General features: G+C 50.7%; 8 protein-coding genes across 8 annotated transcripts, besides 1 other annotated feature; 2 read left to right on the top strand and 6 right to left on the bottom strand.

Annotated features, from left to right (window-relative positions):
• Nucleotides 1–20,374: part of a sequence feature (contig 1.55 1613..492661(-1)) that runs on past both edges of the window.
• Nucleotides 581–3,150, bottom strand: ANIA_03402 (protein amyB). Its single transcript, XM_655914.2, has 9 exons — nucleotides 2,942–3,150; nucleotides 2,854–2,892; nucleotides 2,683–2,798; nucleotides 2,519–2,627; nucleotides 2,200–2,428; nucleotides 1,984–2,146; nucleotides 1,789–1,935; nucleotides 1,486–1,726; nucleotides 581–1,405 (listed from the first exon to the last, which is right to left on the bottom strand). Exons 1-9 carry the CDS (start codon nucleotides 3,101–3,103, stop codon nucleotides 740–742), a joined length of 1,872 nt encoding a protein of 623 aa, XP_661006.1. The 5' UTR covers nucleotides 3,104–3,150; the 3' UTR covers nucleotides 581–739.
• Nucleotides 4,797–5,470, top strand: ANIA_03401 (uncharacterized protein; the record flags this gene model as incomplete). Its single annotated transcript, XM_655913.1, has 4 exons — nucleotides 4,797–4,821; nucleotides 4,890–5,127; nucleotides 5,170–5,218; nucleotides 5,321–5,470. The coding sequence occupies 4 exons, from the start codon at nucleotides 4,797–4,799 to the stop codon at nucleotides 5,468–5,470; spliced, it is 462 nt and encodes a 153-aa protein (XP_661005.1).
• Nucleotides 6,135–7,012, bottom strand: ANIA_03400 (SDR family NAD(P)-dependent oxidoreductase; the record flags this gene model as incomplete). The annotated part of the gene is made up of 3 exons (XM_655912.1): nucleotides 6,135–6,160; nucleotides 6,246–6,433; nucleotides 6,498–7,012. 3 exons carry the CDS (start codon nucleotides 7,010–7,012, stop codon nucleotides 6,135–6,137), a joined length of 729 nt encoding a protein of 242 aa, XP_661004.1.
• ANIA_03399 (FAD-binding oxidoreductase) lies at nucleotides 7,346–8,970 on the bottom strand (the record flags this gene model as incomplete). Its single annotated transcript, XM_655911.1, has 4 exons — nucleotides 7,346–7,385; nucleotides 7,478–8,270; nucleotides 8,352–8,475; nucleotides 8,542–8,970. The coding sequence occupies 4 exons, from the start codon at nucleotides 8,968–8,970 to the stop codon at nucleotides 7,346–7,348; spliced, it is 1,386 nt and encodes a 461-aa protein (XP_661003.1).
• On the bottom strand, nucleotides 9,490–11,377 carry ANIA_03398 (putative MFS transporter; the record flags this gene model as incomplete). Its single annotated transcript, XM_655910.1, has 5 exons — nucleotides 9,490–9,704; nucleotides 9,764–9,868; nucleotides 9,926–10,647; nucleotides 10,707–11,162; nucleotides 11,196–11,377. The coding sequence occupies 5 exons, from the start codon at nucleotides 11,375–11,377 to the stop codon at nucleotides 9,490–9,492; spliced, it is 1,680 nt and encodes a 559-aa protein (XP_661002.1).
• ANIA_03397 (uncharacterized protein) lies at nucleotides 12,075–13,460 on the bottom strand (the record flags this gene model as incomplete). Its single annotated transcript, XM_655909.1, has 1 exon — nucleotides 12,075–13,460. One exon carries the CDS (start codon nucleotides 13,458–13,460, stop codon nucleotides 12,075–12,077), a length of 1,386 nt encoding a protein of 461 aa, XP_661001.1.
• On the top strand, nucleotides 16,238–16,469 carry ANIA_11394 (uncharacterized protein; the record flags this gene model as incomplete). The annotated part of the gene is made up of 2 exons (XM_050612463.1): nucleotides 16,238–16,289; nucleotides 16,333–16,469. The coding sequence occupies 2 exons, from the start codon at nucleotides 16,238–16,240 to the stop codon at nucleotides 16,467–16,469; spliced, it is 189 nt and encodes a 62-aa protein (XP_050468384.1).
• On the bottom strand, nucleotides 16,719–19,718 carry ANIA_03396 (protein micA; the record flags this gene model as incomplete). Its single annotated transcript, XM_655908.2, has 3 exons — nucleotides 16,719–17,669; nucleotides 17,729–18,941; nucleotides 19,010–19,718. The coding sequence occupies 3 exons, from the start codon at nucleotides 19,716–19,718 to the stop codon at nucleotides 16,775–16,777; spliced, it is 2,817 nt and encodes a 938-aa protein (XP_661000.1). The 3' UTR covers nucleotides 16,719–16,774.

Consider the following 20,374-nt stretch of genomic DNA (forward strand, 5'->3'; position numbering starts at 1 on the left):
TGTGACGTACTCCTACCCCGTCCTCGCGACTATTTCTGCAGTCTGAGAAAAGAAGACGCATAGCCTTGAACATAGGGCATTGGCTGCAGTGAAACGCCCCAGTTACTACTTATCGCAGCATACGTGACGAGAACTCAGTGGTTATCCTTCCAGTATAGTGTAGAACATCTGAATACATCAGAACAGAAGCCCGATACCTCCCGTAACTATCCATTCCATGACCTAAAGATGGTACAAGGAAAAATTTGCTTGCTGTTTCATGATCTAGCTCCTGAGACACGGAGATTCCTCCCTTCCTATGGTCAAAAAGGCAGCCCATTCCCAAAGGAGGGCTTCATCGCTTGATGAGTTCTCGAATACAGGCTAATATATATTATCATCATCATATCGACACCTACCTTGACCAACTGTAATATAGTGTTTCCTTCAGTATGTGACAACGAAGCGTACTCTTGGGGCACCACAGCTTGTGCTCGCGGCGAATTCCAGTCGCAATCCGAAACTTGCGGGAAGATAGAATGACAACCTACAGTCACAGATCTATTAAGTGTGATTTAAATGGGCTATATTGGCCTTGGTGTTTAATGTAGTCGGGAATAAGAGATTCGCTAGTGTATAGAAGCTAAATGTAAGTAACAAAGGAGACACTGGAATTCGTATCTTATATATATCTGGCCACACCGTTCCGTCAGCGCATATTCACGCCCTGCTGCATTCCTGACCTAGCTTGCCGTTCAAACTACCTCCAGGAAGTGCTTATTGTCTGCGTGGTCCTAGCACATCCCTCGTTCACTTTAGCAGACCGATTCGGATTACTCTCCCAGACGATCGATCCATCCTGCCGTTTCTTGAGGAACTTGAATTCGAACGAGGTCCCCACAGGCAGCTCAATGGCCACAGTCCACAGGGGGTCCGTAGCGGTATACTGGGCCGCGGACAGAGCAACTGCCTCGGTGGTATCCCAGTTGCCGAGCTGAGAGATCGACCCAGCCAAGAAGACGTTTTCACCGTATGCGGTCTGCACCCGTTCCTGAAATACAACAGTGATTGCTGTCGCTGTGGCCGAGGCACATGTCGTGGTCGAGGTAGTCGTTGCAGTGGTCGTCTTACTTGTAGGGTTCGTCAAGCCGCACAGCCCGCTGCCAGAAACCCAAGCTGCTGGAACAAGGACGCGGGGGAGGCCAGATGTCATTGGGATACTGATTGCGCCGTTGGAGCCGACCTGGACAGAGGAGCATGTGTACAGTTCCACTAGGTTGGCGCCGCTGTTGTATCCATGATCATACAGGTCGAATGTATAGGAACCGATACTGGTGCCGATATTGTTGAGGAGAGTGAGGACCTGAGAGCCCCCAGAGCCCTTGCGCATGGCGATATAGTTGCTATCGCTGTAAAAAGGAGTATTCTTTTGCCGCGGCGTTAGTACTGGATCAGTCTAACAACTGGTACCTGGGAGGCACCGTGGGAAGAAGGGAGGGAACGCACCCGGGAAGTGAGATAACTGGAATCTTTGGAAATGGCCAGTTTTCGGATCTTGTTAGTGGTCGCGATGAACTTGTATAGCTCTGAGCTGGTCGAGTAGGAGGACCACCAAACCGGCTCCCGGTTATAGGGATCATTGCTGCCTGAATAGTGTTGCTCCTGGCCCGCATAAACAATAGGGATTCCGTCGGTCAAGAAGAGGAACGCGAGGACGTTCTTGGCCCGACTCATATCCGGAGTATAGCTGTTGCAATGCATGGGTTAGATATAGCCTTATGTGGAGATATCACATCCTCTTCTACGTACTTGGGGAATCGAGGATTGTCATGGTTCTCGATAAAGTTTCCAAGCAGTGTAGGATCCCGACAATTTGAGGCGACTGTGTTGATCATGTTATAGAGATCCGACATGCTCCCGCTCGAGGACTTGAACGCATTCAGAAGGGGGTAATATCTGGCACTGTGAGTGGGCAGGCTATCTGCTGGTGCGAGCTTGACTCACATGGGGTAGTTCATGACCCCGTCCATATAATCCTGGTAAGGGCAGGTATACGCCGGGTCCCCATGGAAGATTTCACCAACGCTGTAGACCCCAGCGGCATCAATATAACCCGGCCAGAAATCCTTCTCAACGTGCTTGACGGTATCAATGCGGAGCCCATCCACTGCGCATGGGTCAGCCTTGAATATTAAGACGGGCCAGTGGGCAGGGGCTTACCAGAGTAATTGGCAACGATGTCCTCGATCCAGTCATACCAGATGTCGCGTACCTCGGAGCTCTGGGTGTTCAGATCAGTCAAGGAGACGGTATCGTCCCCCAGGAAGCAGTTCTCAACCTGCCACTGATTGTCATAGTTGTTGATTGCGCAGTACGAATGGAAGTAGGACGCCGAGTCGAACGGGGTAAATATGCTGAAGTCAGTTGATCCGCCGGGGCCGCCATAAGACTGTGCACATAAGGGTCAGTATGGCGATTCCGAAGGCCTATTTTATTTGTTTTCTTTTATATTTATTGACTTTGCGCTTTATCAACCTACCATGTGGTTCGCAACAACATCCAGCATGAGATACATGCCCCGATCATGGAGCGCCTCCGACAGAGCCCTGATATCGTCGGCTGTGCCCAGGTTGGTGTCGACACCGTATCTATATTCCACCAGTTAGAGCCAGCCGTTCAGAAGAGACGGAGACGTCAATTTACATGTTCTTCTGCCAGTAGCCATGGAAGCCCGTTCCAACAGCGGTGACATCGGGAATCTGCTCGGTGATAGGTGTAATCCAGATGGCAGTGAATCCCATGTCTTGGATATAATCAAGCTAACATATTTACTCAGTGGGGATACTTCAAAATCTGGAGAGAGTCTGGTCTGACCTGGTTGATGATGCCCTGCCAGCTGCCGCCGCAGTATCTCTGGAGATCGTCAGCCCATGCGACCCAGGCAAAGGAAGATCGTCGGTACCCGTTGAGCCAGATCACAGGCAGCGGTCGTCGATCCGTCCGTGCGAGCGAATCGGTCCGTCAGGAGGAAATAGATCGACTGGCTGCGCCATCCATCCGCATCCAATCCATGCACGGCTTTGCCGAGTAAGGCCAGCGCGCTGGTCAACGCGAGCAGTCGCATTTTGGTAAGCTGAGAAGCAGATTTGATCAGAGCCCGTTTGACTGTCGACTGTCTGTTCTTGTGCGAGGCAATTTCTAAAGTTCACCATGGCGCGCAGGCTGATTATATACCTCTGCTGGAGACCCAGTGACCTCAGCTGGTTCTTGACCTCCAGCGAATCGCGGACCTACGGAAGTTGGCATCAGCCATGCGGACTATTACACCTATCATGCCTTATGAATATAGTATGTTTCCCTCTTGGCCCATTCAGTTTCGGCCACGGCGCCCATGTGACTTTTGGCAACTTTCGGTAGATGGGATGTGGCTGCAGAAAAGCCTGCAAGGAATCACTCGATGGGACTTCATGGTCATAGTAAGCAAAGCGCTCTTCAACCCCTTACAAGCCACTGGAAACGCGCTTTCGGAATTGGCCGGTTCTGCCCGGCCAAGAGTGGATTGAAGGGGCAACCCTAGTTAGTCGGCTGGAAAAGCCTGCACTAGTAGCCTATGGCGACACGACCCAAGACGGTATATTGCGGATTCCCCAGACTTCCCCCACAAGTGACATGTTCTGAGAGGTCTTGGTATATCCCGGCAAATGTCCGCTCCCTGTCGTTGTGCCATGCCGGCCCAGACGTGAATTGCCGCGTCTAGCCATTAACGCAGATTGCTCAATGAAAATGCCTCCCCCACATAAGCCACTGCTGGTTCCGTGAAGAAATTGTCAGCCGCTCGGTGAGACTAGGGCACTCGGATTGGTTCCTGCAGATTCAGCCCATTCTATCTCAGTCTTAAGTTGAGACCGTTTGACAAATGTTAGGCTCACTGTCTGAGCTAGCTAGTGGCAGGATCACTCGACAGAGAGCGGCTGCATTCATCTTTTCTCTTAACATTCGATAGTCAGCCTAGGCTCTTTGGACCGCTCGTTCCTGCAAGTAACAGACTGGCCCGTCGCGGTAGCTTTGTTCGTTCTACAAGAGTCATACCACCATATGAGTAGAACAGCTATTACAGTTTCAGTATGTGAGAGTTGTTTCTCATCTGCTTATCTTCTTGGCTTTCCCATGGTATTACAATGGGTATTACGGAATGGTAAGAGAATCTACCTGTTTCCATAATAGAGATGGACCCCCAAATTCCACTCATTCACCATCTTGTTGCAGTAATATAAACCTAAGCACTCTTTCTCTAAGAGTGCACGCACTTTTCTGGGGCAAATACAGTCTGGGCTATCTGGATAGTCAGCCACTCTAGCACCAGAGGACGACGTGTTAGGTGTTCACAGAGGTGAAATAGGTCTATTGCTAATGTAAACATGGTTTAGCAGCCAGGACTGTTCTTGGCAAAGTCTGCTCGGAAATAAGGCTCAAATTGCTCCAAGACAGACTGAAACTAATCAAACCTGTCACTAGATTGGGTGAAAGAGTTACCTCATAGCCCTAACCGCCTAAAAAGTTCCCTTACTGCCCTCGCGTATACATTGAAACCAGTGGCCACAGAATCAGCCTTATATGCACACCAGACTGGGTAACAGAACCTTGAGATTAACCCCAGGGTACTCGCTTCTCTGGTATTTGCTGGTGGTTGGGCGTTAAATTGCTTGAGTGAAGCTGTGCTCGATGCTTAGTCATAACTACCAGCATAACGTACATAATCCACAAGCAAGCCGCGACCCCGCTCAATCTTTCATACTGAATTTATTCACTCTGTCACCATGACTCCAAAGATCGCTCAATCGCGTCAAAATTCGGCTGAGCAAGAGGGAAGATTACACTTGCAATTTGAGCCCTGAAAAAAAAATACCTAGTATTCGTCGAGCAGCAGCAGTTTTCGATGTCCCAGAGTCAACTCTCCGTGGCCGACTACGAGGATGCCACTATCGCAAAGAACAACGCGCAAATAGCAATAAGCCATCTGAAACCCAGGAGGCATCAGTACGATGGATACAATCACTTGATAGCCGTAGAGCGCCCCCAAAACATGCTCAAGTCAAGGAGATGGCAGATCTACTTCTTCGGGAGGCTGATCCTACGAGATGTACACCAGTAGGTGTAAATTGGGTTGGCAACTTTGTTAAACGCCATAAGGACTTGTAATCCTGCTTTGCGCGAAAAGTCAGCTACAAGCGGGCAGAATGTGAGAATCCAAAAGTTATCAAGGCCTATTTTGACCAGTTACAGGAGGCCCGAATGCAATATGGCATTGTAGTTGATGATATCTACAATTTTGATGAAACAGGATTTGCCATGGGGGTTGTGGCCACTGCAAAGGTTATATCACGACGCGAAGAAATTGGCAAACCGCGTCTTGGACAGCCAGGCAATCAAGACCATTACGCAGGGCTGGAGCTCGGGCTCCTCAGGAACGCGCAAGGTTCACCGGTCATGAATAGCTACTGTACATCGTCGTCTTTTCGAGCTACACACGCACTATTGTCATGCGGGATTCTTCTTTCCCAGAGATAGAACCGTGAGAGGGATCATGGTTAAGGTTGAATGAGGGTCCCCCTTAGTCTCGTGCTGGCTATGAACTTATGGTCCCTGGCTTCAATATTGCACGGCCACGTCGAATTACAAGATTTGGAGAAAAGCAGATCCAGTTTCTCTACGAGTTTCATTTCTGTCAGATTTTATATTGATTTTCAGATAATGCGGCTTAAAATCGCGGTGGTAATATCCAAGACTTGGTTGGGAATGAGAAAAGAATGTCCTAGTATTCAAGTTTCGAAATAAAAACAGTGATAAGGCGCTTAAGGGTGTCAAGATAGGTGAGCAGAGGAGATGGCATTCTGGACAATGTGAAGACCCAAATAACTAGGCCTAATTGACGCTGTGCGTACTAGGACAGTTACGGAGCTAGGGTGCCCTATGTGCCCGGCTGAGCAACCCAGGTCAAGCCATCATCCAAGCGAACGCCAGTGCCTAGCAGTATGCAGCCTTGGTGCCAGCCGTTCTGGCCGATGCAACTCTTTTAGTGCCAACGGAGTCGCCTATACAATGGCGAAACTGAACCTAGAAAGAAGAATACTGACATCTCCTGGTCCTCTTGATTTCTAGTTTGTTATAACTGGGTTGATATCTATAGTAACTAAGGTGTCAGTCTATAAACAACCCTCCGGACGCAACCAAGTGCGCCCCATTAATCCATCGCGCTCGCTCCTCACACAGGAAAGCTACCGCGTACGCAATCTCGTCGGGCTGCGCCATTCGTGGCGCCACCGGCGTCTGATCGATGATCGGCTGGAGGATCTTCATCTGCTCTTCGCTTGCTGCTGCGAAGCCCTCGGTTGCTGTAGGACCGGGGCTGACTGCGTTGACGGTACATCCATACTTGGGAGGAAGCTCTTTGGCCCTGTTCCGTACTGAATGATCAGTGCACGGAGCATACGTAGTCACCAAGAGCAGGAGCAACAAACCAGCATTTAGTGAACGAGTCCACCATCCCCTTGGTGCCCGCGTAGATTGTCTGATTCGGCGGAGGCCCGCGAGCCGAGATGCTTGCGATATTCACAATCCGCCCCGTCCCCCTGGTCAAATGTTTCAGGCTCGCTTGCGTCAATAGAAACGTTCCGCGTCCATTGACGTTAATGAGCAAGTCCCAATCATCCAGGCTTTGCTCTTCAAACGGCTTGTTCACGGCCAGTGCAACGCTGTTCACCACGATATCGATTCGGCCCCATTGAGTGACTGCTGCATCGACTAGCTTCTGAGGGGCATCGACGCGCGACATATCGGCCTCTACAGCAATTGCAGGCGAAGGGAGAGAGGAGACCAGTGTGGCTGCTTCATCATGAAGATTTGAGAAGGGATAGTTGACGACCGTGTTGGCGCCTCTAGAGGAGAGCTCACGCACAATGGCTGCTCCGATGCCGGAGGAGGAGCCACTGACTATGGCGACTTTGCCCTGGAGCGACTTCACTGTGATGGGCATGGTGAAAGTAAATTTTAGTGGATATGGCAAGACTGACGCGAGTGGCCAGTCTCAGTATATACGATATAACTGTGTAAGCAGCGGTAGATTCCAAATTGAGACCTCAAAGATACGTGAGCCAGTCTAAGGATGCGTAGATATCTCCTCCATGCCCCCGCGCGGGACTCAAGGAGACTACCCGACAGTCCTCCACTTTCCCGATTACCCTTTTCAAATATTCTAAATTTCTATATTTTTTTTCTGGGCAATTGGACATAGATAATTCTTGTCGTCACTTTGGACAATGATACTAAGTAGCCATATTTCCAAGGTTTAGTTATATGGGATGATATGCTAGTTCATGGAGGCACGATCAGATATATCCAAACTGGGTCTGTAGTCGTCGTGTATTTATAATAATGAAATATACTATACTATAGCTGGGATGCCGGCACCTCTACTTCCCATTCATGAACGTTTTCTAACCCCCGCGGTCCCGAAGCATCGCCGTGGTCCAGATATCCGCAGATCCTGCCTGTAGGGTCCCATCTACGACGGATATCCATTAACCGGCGCCCATTACTTTCAGCCCAGTATCTTGTCTGTCGTTCCTGGAAATCAGAATCACCCAAATACGCCCCCACAGAGTGCCGCTGCACCCTCTTCATGACGTTCTTCACCCAGGCCATGCACCGCGCGTCATCTTCCTCTTCCTCCCAGACTGTATATAGAGCAAAATAATGATCCGATTGCATGCTCAACGCCATATCGGGCAGCTGGCGGCGACTGCATGGATTCATTGCGTACCAGAGCGCGAAGGCTTTGCGATGGGGGAGTGTGGTGAAAGCCTCTTCGAGCACGCTGGGGACATCGGCTTCGTTCTGCAGGTAGGCGTTCTCTGCGCAGTAGCGGTGGCCCTTAGGGTTGGCCTTGGCTTGGTTGGTATACTGGTTCTCCAGACTATCTTCCCGGCAGAACCACTCCTCGATTGCACCAGGAGGACGCGACTGCTGGGCTGGAGCGAGGGCTGCCTCTGCCTCCGATGGGGTGTGTTTGAGAGTCACTAGGAGGATGAAGAGGCATATCTGCTCGCTGCCTTCTGGGTACATGCTTACCACGGTGATCTCGGTATCGCGGTCAAAGTCGGGGGTTATTGCAAGGACCCAACTGAACGCTTCATGGTACTTGCTGATCGGATAGACGTAGCCAGATGAGCGGAATCCATGCTTCGGATACGGGAGGATTTCGAAATGGAATCGTGTGACGATGCCGGGAAAGCCTGCAGATTGCGAGAAGAAGATCGGTCATGAGCCCATCGTCCGGCAGTGAAAGGGGAGGGCTTTTGGGATGTGATTGATACCTGGCCCCGACCCCCTCGCTGCCCAGTACAGCTCCTCGTTCTGACTCTCGTCACAGTGCAGCAGTTCGCCCTCTGCCGTCACGACATCGATGGCCTTCACTCGCTCACATGCCCAGCCCCAGCCCTACACCTCGGGTTAGTTGACTGAACTACTTTCAATTGATTTCAAAGAGATCCAGAGATGACCTACCCGACAATTCCATCCCATGCCTCCCTGGAGCAGAAAGCCTCCCAATCCAACATCCGGACAATGGCCCCCGGGGAACATCAGCCCGTACTCATGGATGAGCCGTCCATTGATCTCTTTGCCCGTCATGCTAGGCGATGCAGAAGCTATGCACCTTTCCGCGTCCACCCCGAGGTACTTGTAGTTACCCAGGTCGACGAGGATGGACTCGTCGCGGACACTCCACCCAGCCCAGGAATGGCCACCAGAGCGTACGGCAACGCGGCAATTCCTCTCCTTGGCGAGCTTGACTGCTGCCACTATATCTGCGGTGCAGCTGGCCTTGACGACCGCGATTGGGTATCGATCAGGACGGCGGTTGTTAAACACCCGGCCCACGCGCGCTTCTTCGTAGACGGCCGGATCGGCCGAGCCGCGCCAGACGATCTGCATTGCTGTATGATCAAATGTAATAGTTCGAGTGTATGACCTTTGTATAGAGGAAGAAGTCAAACGCGCCTGCATAGTATCGAGTTGCACAGATTGGAAGACGCTTGGTTATTAAAGGTCAGGCTCTGACCTCTACCAGTCTTCACAAGGCCAGTCCCACGTCCCCTCGAGCACTCAACCCCTCAAACTCCAACATCTGGGTGGAGCCGAAATGCGGAAAGTGGAGAGTGATGGAGCTAAAGGTAGGGGGATCGAACGGTTCTAAGATCCCAAAGTCGGGCCTAGACCATGGGAATGATCCTTAACGTGCTATAACAAAGTCTCCGTCTGGTTCACTCAGCGAAATCAGCCCCCTTTAGCTACCCTTACTACTCAAGGCCCTTTTTACCTTCTATGCTATTCGTTAACTGGACTCGCTATTGTCTCTAGCAGACAAGAACTAAGCTTCATTCAGACACTAAAATGTGTCACACGACCTAATCGTACCAAGGTAACAAATCGTACTGGTCAGCGTCGGGACGGCTATTCCCCAACTTCCCGATCATCCTTCCAGAACACAAACTGTAGGAATGGCCACTTGGTAGCAGCCTGTCGGATGGACTTGCCCCAGAAAAAGAGCGGGATGAAGAACAGGAGACAACCCCCTGAGATGCCCGCCATAGCGCCAAACGCAGCCTCATAACCAGATTCGTTTATCCAAGGGTTAGTGTAGAAGGAGAGGAGGAATCCAAAGCACGCTGCTATTCATCAGTTCACTGACAAATTGAGGGAAGGATGATGGGATGAAACTGCTCACCTTTGAAAGCCAGCTGCGTAACTGTCACCTCACCCGCGACGGGGCGGAAGGAGTCAATACAGTAGACGAAGGAGACGTTGGTTCCTTGGGTGATGGCAAAGGATACTATAATCGCTGTTAGTAGAGTCTAAGAATGACGAAACAGAGGCACGGTCAACGTACATAAGCCTAGGCCGACGGTAGGCACCATCCAATGCCACGCATTGGCGATGCCGCAGCCGTACAGAACAAGAGATAGCGGCGCAGCAATAACACTGGGGATAATCGCCGGCAACCGCATTTCAGGTTCGCGAATGCCCCCGTTCCGTCTGGTGAAGTAGTCTGCCACCCAGTCCGAGAAGGGACCGCCGGCAAAGGTCCCTAAGAAGCAGCCCAACATGCCGGATATGAAACAGAGGCCAGACTGCCACGCTTCAAAGCCGTAGGTGGTGCTGAATGCCGTGGCAAAGTTTGAGACCACAGCCACTAGGAATCCAATGGTCACTGACATGACGATGGTCGCCCAGAAGACAGGCGGGACGAGGATGAGTCCAAACGGACGGATGAACATCCGCCAAAAGGACTCCTCCGTGTACGTTTCACCCGACCAGAGCCGTAGATTGTGGAGGTAAGTCTTCTTGGGCGGAATCCGTGGGACGGAGGCGCATTCTAAGCTGGCGCTGTGAGGATCTGACTGTTTTTGGAGGTCCAGAGACTGTTCAACCAGTGGATTGCCGACGCGCCTGTAGGCGGTCTCTGGGAAGAAGAGGAATGTAACGAGGGTGAGCGCTCCAACGAGGGCACAGCCGACGAAATAAATGGCCCTCCAGTCGTGGTTGATGGTGACGAGACCTGCGATGATGATGCCAAAGGCAACACCCGCACTCAGGGCGGCGTTGTAAATCCTACCAGTACCAGTCAGAAATTTCTCTTTCTTCTGCCTTTCTTTCTACCAAGCACTTACGCCATGCCGTAACCTCGCTGATGCAGATAGAACACGTCAGAGATAGTGACTGGGGCCAGACACTCGCCTGCACCCGCCCCGATACCCAAGACGGTCCGCGTGGTGATCTCGCCCGCATAGGTCTTTGCGAGTCCTGCTCCAAGGATCATGAAGAAATACAGAATGAACGAGCCGATGTAGATCGGCCGTCGACCATACTTGTTGAGAAGCGGCACCCAGAACAGCGTCGAGACCCCCTGCATGAGCGCGCTGTTGTTGAAGAAGTATGAGGCCCGGCTAACCCAGTCGTTCAGTGTGGTGCCGCCCCCTTCTCTGAACTCGGTGGCTATCTGAACCATCGCCACTGTCGGCCCGGCAGCCATGAAGTTACACATGACCATCGCGAGCGAAACAAGGGTGGCGATATAGATCTTGTACGGGGTGGACCTAAGAGGCGTCTCAGTAGCTGTGACGTTCCTGGGAGCAAAGCAGAAGAGGTATATTGCTTACCATCTTAGAGGATCGTTCGGATCGAGTGACGGAGCCGGTATCAAGATAATCTCGTTGGTGTGCTCGTGGCGAAGACGTACATGGCCGAGACTGTGCAGATGGAACGGCTTTGCGCATCTCGAGCTCTCAACGTGCTCGACCATCTCTTCCTCAGGCGAGGTCTTCATATTGGTATCAGCCATGGTGGTGGGCTACTTAGGACTAGATGCAAGGGATAGACGGGAGAGCGTTCCGGAGAAGGAGGAAGAGAATTGGTGCTAGGCCACGGATCTCCTGGAACCTATAAAGACCCTGATCGGATTTGAGAGTCGTCCTCGGAAACCCATGGGAAAGGTGGCTGATAGGGGTACGCAAGCGACGGGCTGTGGCTGCTTGAGAGTTGTCGACTTCAGTTTAGCGTGTCTAGACCTCAGACACCCGCCGGGATGATGGAGAACCCGGGGTGGAGTGCGGGGAAGTGGGGGATGTCCCGGAATTCACTGACCAGAGCAAAAGAAAGGTATCAAAGGGTTTGGTCTAGGTGAGTGTCAAGTCCTGTCGGGAATAGGGGCAAGCATGGGTCCGGCGGGGTGGAGTGTTTCTGCATGTCTGTGATATAGTATTATATAGTACTCAACTACGCGGCAGGAAAGCGCAGGACTGCCAAGGTTTTAGCTATATTTGGCTTCTACATTGACATAACAGTAAGGAATATGGATTCGTTGTAGATTGTCTACAATGGCCAGAAGTCAGGCTAACACCATACGTGACGGGGACAAATGGTGAAGAAAGATAGTCATTCTAATAGCATAGCGTAACTATGCAACAAGAGTGCAGTTTTCTTGATTGACTAAGAAGATCGGGGAATACACATAATACTTCCCATCCGGGCCCAAACCGCTACTGAGGGTACGGCCTAAGATGGCCACCTCCCGGCAGGGCCACAGTTTTAGATTTGAGCCACTTGCTGCCAGCTGCCGAGGCGTTATAGTGAATACTGAATCCTCGAGAACGAATGTTCCCATGATCTGGGACTACATTGGCGAAATTGTGCAGACTCACGTTCCGCGTAAGCGTCCAGGTGGAGGTTTCGTCAAGAGAGACATCGAAACGGGCAGCCCCAGTGGCCGAGTACGCAGACCCGGTCCAGCTCGAGTGCTCTGTAAGATTCCAGGAAATAGAGCTTTTATTGTACGCTACAATATCTCCCTCCAGGGCCGACTCAGCCACGGAGACTGCCACTTCAGCAGGCTTGATCGAGGGGTTCTCCTCGACGCCAGCGAAGTGGTTGAACGCCTGGGTGACCTGAGAGGCATTGGCCAGGACAAGAATCCCCGAGGCAGAGCTGATATTCGTAGCGACCAGGCGAGCGCTGGCAACGACGTTGCCGAACCAGAGCGCGGCCATGTCCTCCTTCAATGTTGTCAACCGGGAGTCTTCGAAGGAAATCGACGCTCCGCTCTGTCGCTCGGCAGACGAGAACATGACAGTCCCTGCGAGCAGGCCGGCAGTGAAGTCGACGTTCTTGAAAACCGCTTTTTGTGCTCCATCGCTGAAGAGGACGGGGGCGTTCTCGGCCAGTCCCACGACGTCGGTCCCGTATACCTCGCCCAAGGCATAGAAGATGGCACTGCCCACTCCCGCCGTGTGCGCAACCGCGTCGTCCACGTACACATATCCAGCGGGAGTGTCGCCGGAGAAGGAGGAGCAGCGATTTCCGCCAGAGTAATGGCGGACATTGGACGCGTAGATTGTCCCGTTGCCGGCAGCGTAGAGACCGTGCGCGACGGGGCCGGAGCTGTAGAGATCGGTGTTGCTAACATAAACGACTGTTCCAGTACCGTAGGCAAAGATGTTGGCTGCTCCATTGTGGACTGTAATGTTGCTGTCCTCGATATATGCCGTAGAGCCATTGGCAATATTGATTGCGGCGTTGACGCCGAAGAAGCTCGCCTGGGTCAGCCAGGTGCAGTATCCTGTCTTGATCACCTCGACGTGGGATAGATTCACATTGGCACTGTCTGTAGCAACGAGCACGCTGGTGTCGTTCGCGTCGACGGACAAGGTTTCATGGACCAGTTGCACGTCGGCGTCGGCGTAGTAGTAAGGCCCGGTGATATTATAGTCCAGGTACATGGGGCCGCCGTTGTCGGTGATGTAATCGGCCATTATGGCATTGTCCCCGGCATCCGCTGCGATATCAGCGAAATCGCAAGGGTCCACGATGGAGACTACGCCTATCGCGAGGGAGCTCAGGGCCAGAAGTAGGAGTGGTTGGACTGTCATGGTGTCAAGACAGCTTTGTGGTGAACTATACTTGAATTTTCTTCGTACCTATAGTTCTGGGCCCCACCAGCAAACCATTCCAGGTTGGTATTTATAGATACGGTCTATACAGAATTTGCACGCCAGTCCACACAATCTAGCTAGCAAATGCAGCGACATTGCAAACCTGGGTAAGTGGAGCCGTATCTACCTTTCCTTCTAGTAAGGCCTTCGTGAAGACGGAGGTCCCGAGAATGAGGGGGAAAAGAAGGCCCAGTGAAATGAATGGGGACGCGTGGCCTTCATTTTAGATTGTAGGTAACGGGCTAGCAAGAGTTCTTTTTAATATAATTTTTATTTGTTTGCTGGCGAGGGCGTTGCGTCCAATATTGAGTTTCATACTCTTGAAACCTAGACCGGATCCTTCACGCGTCTAAGCTTCCATGATCAGAAAATACCGTGGCTAAAATCACTCCCTGGACTGCTGGACATATCTAGATTGTCAATATATGGGTGTTAGCAGGGTACACTTTATATTTTAGCTTTGAATCAGGGTTTGTGGGTCATGACTAGTGCCTGTGAAACACTATTCAAGGGATTATTAGGCCATTACTTTCTGGGCTTTATGGTATGAAGTATCTGCGCAAGTGCTGAGGACAGTGTTAACAGGCTTGCAAAATCTCGCTTAAATCTGACTTTCGTTGCTACTGAGGACCCTGGATAAACAACGGAGTGAGTTCCTGCGAGCCAAGTAGTTCGCGCTCAGGATATTTCTTAGAACAAAAACCCAGATCAGTGCGAGAGATGATTGCTAGACAGGTGGATGAGGAATAAAGGTTACATTATATGTTCATTGCTTATGGAATGCTTGATAGCAAAGACTAGCTTACGCTTGAGACTGAATGTCCAAGATGCAAGTGCTAAGCATGCATCCCCAAGGTTAATCTGTTATTACTGTAATCTCTAAAATGGTATCGATCGTAGCTTAGAAGCTCAAGAGCATATTTAATTCCTAATTGAGCACGGGGTGACGAAAGATGCAGCATTTTGTTCGCGGTATCTGAGCGGATCAAGAATTTAAAGAGAGATCTGTCACCAGAGGAAGCGCTCCAAATCCGCAAGAGCTTTAGTATGTCCATGAATATATATAAACCGCCATAGGATCTCACAGAGATGGAGTATTCTGAATGGTAGAAGACGAATCATACCCGTATTTTATTGCGTCTTCAGCATCCAAAGATCCGTTACTTCGTTATGCTAAGAAACCATCTAGATACCTGGGTGAGTTCAATGGCCCGATTAGGGCTGGCCATCCATAATAGCGCTCCTTGCGCGACAAAAAACCGCCAACGATCCATGCAATACTCCAATCGAAAAGGGTTTTAGCGACAATGACCACCATAAATTTAAACCTGCCGCATACCTAAAGCTAGTCCTCGTTGTTCGATATGCCCCAAACTCGAATCTCTCATAATCCAGGGCAGACCCAACTGTACTAGAAGCGGAGTTGGGTCAGGACATCTCTATCATATAACCATCAGTAATACCGGGCTTCATAGTTTCCAGAATGGATAATCTCACTGGTGTCTGGGTACAAATTTTCTTTTTCGAGGAAATTGTCTGAAGAAGCGAGGACAGGTTTGAAAGACGTGTCTCATCAGGTCGAGCGTATCCAGACGCAGAAGCTCTTATAACTGTCAATTTAGACTACTGGCGGTCAGTAGCCATAGATACAGTTCGTGAAATTAGGTCAGCAGACTGTCGCGCTTCTAAAGATCAGTCCTGCTTCAAGATCTAGAAATGCTTCATGGAATATTATTGGTTGACGCTCTGGACGTGGCTCAAAATTCCAGGTTAAAATAGTCTAGACTCATTGAGAACCAGACTCACTACATGTGAGCATTTCAGGAATACTCTGAGTACAGATAACAATAAGAACTTACCAATGATATCATTTAATATTCTGCCCGACGGCAGACCACCTGGGTCAGCCTGGGCATCATCCTGCGAGCCAGGCATATGGGCATGGCAACACTAGGCCTGGGGGATATCCACTATAAATAATAGGGCTATATAGAGAGCCTATAATATACAGCCTTTTGCAAGATATGGGTGTAGAGGCCATGGTATGGCTGCTAGATCCACGGGGTTTAAATCCTATCAAGTATCTATAGGCGCATATAAAAGCAAATATTTATAAGCTTCGTCCAGGGTTGTAGAGGACTCTAGACACAGAAATCACCCTACAGCTGCTTATCAAAGCAGCTATGGGACCTGGCATGTGATTAATAAGAGAACTCTTCGAAATCTATGCCATACAGTGCCTCATCGCGTAAAGACAATTCTTTAAGCAGATGGTTTGTATACAGGTTACTGAGCTATTATTTGCTTCAGACTAGGTAATTAGGAAGACGGAATGTGTTTTCATACTAGCATTAACTGTGGGGTGTTTAGAATCAGCAATATTGATGTTATACCACTAAGTATTGGTCCCTTCCCTTGATCGTTCCTTGATCATTAGTTAGCTGAATCATTCCACGAGCCGCGCCTTTTGCTACTGAGCGCGCCTGTCCTAAATCTCTATTCTAAGTCGAGGAACGACGTTAAAAGTCAATGAAAGAGATCCATGACTGGTGATGATGCATAGTGTGAATTGATTTAAGTTGTCAAGCACAATCCCAGTTGGCAAAATCGAGGTACTTTGACCAAAAGCGCAACTGAAGTTCGTGTAGATTTCGTCAATGACGTGCTTCAAAACGTTCTTGACAGTTGGGTCTTAATATCTCCCAAAGCAGACAATGTCTGACAAAGACACTATCTTGACGGTCTGGGATAGCACTGTGACCAACAGTACTAACAGAATCACCGGGGTCAACCACAATATCTGGGCCAGGTCTTGATACGGAAGAATGCCGTTCCAATAGCTACGCACCAAACGAGATGATCATTGAGCCGATCATCTCAGTTACTGTGGAAGAAATCAATCGAGAACGACTTGCAGCAAAGGTTAGCAAACTGAAGAGCATCTAAAATTATAAATATAGGGCAAGACAGATAATCATGGCAGGAATAGCACACATACTAAGAAGCCACAACGTCCTAGACAAAGCCAGCAAACTGAAGTCTTGAAAAAAATCCCTTCTGCGGAAGTCCCAGCAAACGTAATAAGCAACCCTATCTACCCTAAAACTTCAGCGGGAACTCTCAGTTCTCAATAGACAAACAGAGCACTGAACCTGCGCGTTTGCACGTTGCTACCTACGATGACTTGAATGATTGCGAGGTATATAGAGCGCTCTTAATAACTGGTAAATGATATAGAAACGGAAGAAAATCTAAACGCCCCTGCGCCGCATCGCTGCCTTGAAGACCTTTGCAAAGCCGGCAATATGCTCCCTGTTAAGCATCTTGGCGTGAATACCAGGGCAATCATGGAACTCGACTTTTGTCTCACAAAAGTCGACCCAGCGCCCAAGCTTGTTCTCTCTCCAATCCTTTCGATCGCGGGCTGCATAGGTAGGCGGGTCTGCCACGAAGACGTCCAGATGCTGCACTTTTCCTTGGGGCTTATACGTCTTGACGTTGACGCGGAAGTTCTCGGCGATATCGCTAATGAGCCCCAGATGCTTGGTGTCGATGGCTAGGGCTCTCGCCCGCTCAGCATCGCCTATATTCAGGATGTGTGTCAGTGCAGTCTGTCGGTCGAGCGTGTGCAGGTAAGGTGTGACTTCGACCATGGTCTTCTCGTCAATAAGCTCAAGAAAGAAGGCAATATGTAGCAGCACGTCGGTCCAATTCAAGTCGCGCACGTAGTGGGCAATATGCGGCGGATAGTCAATGCTCGCCAGAAATTTGACCTCCTCTCCCTGCGCTTCCAGCACTTTGGCTACTTCAAAGGCCAGTGTGGATCCCAAGGAGTACCCTGCGATTGCATACGGACCATGCGGCTGAACTTGGCGAATCTGTGTTGCATACGTCTCCACAGTTTCCTCGATGGAGCCGAATAATTGCTCGTTTGAGCCATAACCTCGAGTACGCAGCGCGTACACGGGCCGCGTCGGGAAGTGTGCAGCAAGGGCAACGAATACCAGAACTTCGCCGCTTCCAGGGTGGATGCAGAACAACGGTGTACCACCGTGTCTGTGTTGCTGCAGTGGCACGATCGCATTGTATCCAGCTAAACTAGAGCGGGATGAGTCAATCGACCTTGCGATTGCTCCAGGGGTCGGACTGCGGAGCCATTAACGAACAGTTTGTATTTGGTCTTTGAAGGGAATGTGGGATCTCACTTATTCAATATGATAGACAATGGGATATCGATCTTGGGGTCTAGCATCCTCTGAAGCGTAGACCTCAGCAATATCAGATTCAACGAGCTCACACCCAAGTCGTAAATAGAATCATCCATATTAATCCCCTCAGCAGGCACTTGCAGAAACTCAACCAAGGCTTTCTGCACAGCTCTTTCACTGTCAGACTTTGCAGGGCGCCACTTGAACTGGCGGTATTGCGCCAGAATCAACTGGTCTGCGCGCTCAATCGACGCGTACTCGCCGCTCTCGAGTGCAGCACGCACCTTGCTGTGCGATATTTTACCAAGCGACGACTTCTCCAGAAGTGACTGAGGCAGGGGGATAAGGCGCGCAGGCTTTGTGCCTGTCAGCAGTGAGACTGTCTTGGAAATGACCTGCGCGGTCTCATATCTCGCGTGATAGTCCTCGGGGGCGTACGCCGGCGAGTAGACGACAGCAATTTCCTCAGTGGCCGAGCCAGGAGGGCGGGTCGGCACAACTACTGTGAACGAACGCACCAGGCCAGAAACCGCTTCCTCCTCAATAGCCGCTTCTAGCTCGGTCGAGCTCCATTTGACACCATTGACGATGATGGTGTCTTTGGTCCGACCAGCCAGGTTCAAGTTGCCGGCATCGTCGATCCAGCCCAAATCCCCAGTTATGAACCAGCCATCCGGCGTGAAGGCGTTTCTGGTCGCCGTCTCATCGTTGTAGTAGTGGTCAAATACGACCGGACCTGCGACTTGGAGCTCTCCAGACTCGCCGGGTGCAGCTAGCTTTCCGGGCTCTGTGATGCTCATAATACGCATGTGCATGCCGGGGATGCAGGACCCAAGACTCGCAAATTCAAGGGACTGCCTGATATCATACGATGGGCAAGCCCGAGAGTAGATGGATCCTGCACATGTCTCGGTCATCCCGAAGCCGGGACGAATCACTTCGGCTTGGACACCTCGACGGCGAAGTTCCCTCGTGAGCTTGTCGCAGGTCACAACCACATTAGACTCCCCGCCGGAAATCAGAGCCTTAAGGCTCGACAGGTCTGCCGTGAACGTTGGGTTTTCCCTCAAGCTGTCAAGCACCTTGGTTAGAAAGAAGTTGGGCGCAAATGTGTAGGCCACTTTGTGAGTGTCCAGCAATCGAACAAACTGCAGTGAATTGCGGAGGAGCTCTGATGCCGCAGTATGGACTTGATCGCTGCCAAGTATCACTAAGAATGTGTTTATCAGATCGCGAACAGTGGCCGTATCAGAGGACGATGCGCTGGGAGTGTCATACATGCATGTAGATGAATCTCGGTCAAACTAGCAACGTGGTCCAGACCGACCCAGTTGTAAAAGACATCGCCCGGTAATGTGCCATGATGAGTAGACTTTCCCTGGATAGCCGTGAGAAGCTGACCGTGACGCAGAGGTACTGCCTTCGCACTTCCCGTGCTCCCCGAAGTCAACATGAGGACTGCCACGTCCTCAGCCAGTTTCTGGACCCCGAGATACTGGATAAGGCCGTCTTTAGCGGCAGATGACAGGAGAGACTCAACATCATGTAGTCTGAGCTCCTCGAGTCCGAGAAATTCAGGGACTAGTCGCTTGCTTGTGAGCACAACCGGCTGATTAAGCTGTGCGTGCAGGTGTAGCAAGTGGGCTTTGCGCCGTGCTGTATCGTCTACAAAGGGAGTAGAGATGGCTGGCAGATAGCCAGCAAGTGTCGCAGCCCAGAACCACTCGATGACCTCTCGCTGAGTGTCAAAATGCAACAGAATGATCGATTCAGACGAGAGGCCTGTAATCTGGCCGATTAAACGAGCCTTCTCGCCTGCATCTGCAAGAAGCTCAGCGTACGAGATACGAGTGGACGTGAGCACGTCATCCTCTCGAGAATAAAATATCAGGCCCCCGCTGGTATTAGATGCCCAGGCAAGAAGCTGTGACAGGTTTCGGAGACACCCAACCGATTGCCGGTGCGCCTCAACCACTGAGCCTACCATTGAGCCGCAATTCAACGTACGTGAATTAGTTGAACTTGATGTCGGATTGAATCTCGCAGGAAAATGCTGGGACGTTGACTGGGGTGCAGGGGAAACATCTCAGCAGCAGCATCAGCAGGTTCTTGTATTATTAGATTTGGCAGTCACCTCTTGTCGGCCGTCCTGGAAGCCTGGCCTCGATCAAGGCATTCTGAGGTGGAGATAAGCCAGACTCTCCAAAAACAGAACACGTTAGGCCGAGATCCTGCGGACCAGTCGAGTCGTTTCCTGTCAGGTAATCTGGCCATGTTTAGCAACCGCTGAGTATTCTGGTGCCTTGTGGTACTGGTCTCTCCTGGCCGACGTAAAAACCGCAATATAGAAACACCCAATCCAGACCTGCAACCATGACACTGACTAACTTGCTCCCTTCATGTATTCCCAAGGTCCCGAACAAAACAAAAAGCCCACCAGAGTGAAGTACAATTGCTGGAAATTTGATAGTTGGACTTCCTGTGAAGAGGTCTTGTTGGCTGGAACAGTCCAACAACGCAATAGTACAAGCTGACGGCCAACATCATCCCCTGTCTGCAGATGCAACCCTGCAGATAAAAGAAATCCTACGTAGGTGCGAGCCAAACCCAATTGGTTGTTTCCCAGACCTTTTAGAGACACTT

This window comes from Aspergillus nidulans, chromosome VI (genome assembly GCF_000011425.1).
Source record: "Aspergillus nidulans FGSC A4 chromosome VI".
In the NCBI taxonomy this organism is placed as follows: Eukaryota; Fungi; Ascomycota; class Eurotiomycetes; order Eurotiales; family Aspergillaceae; genus Aspergillus; species Aspergillus nidulans.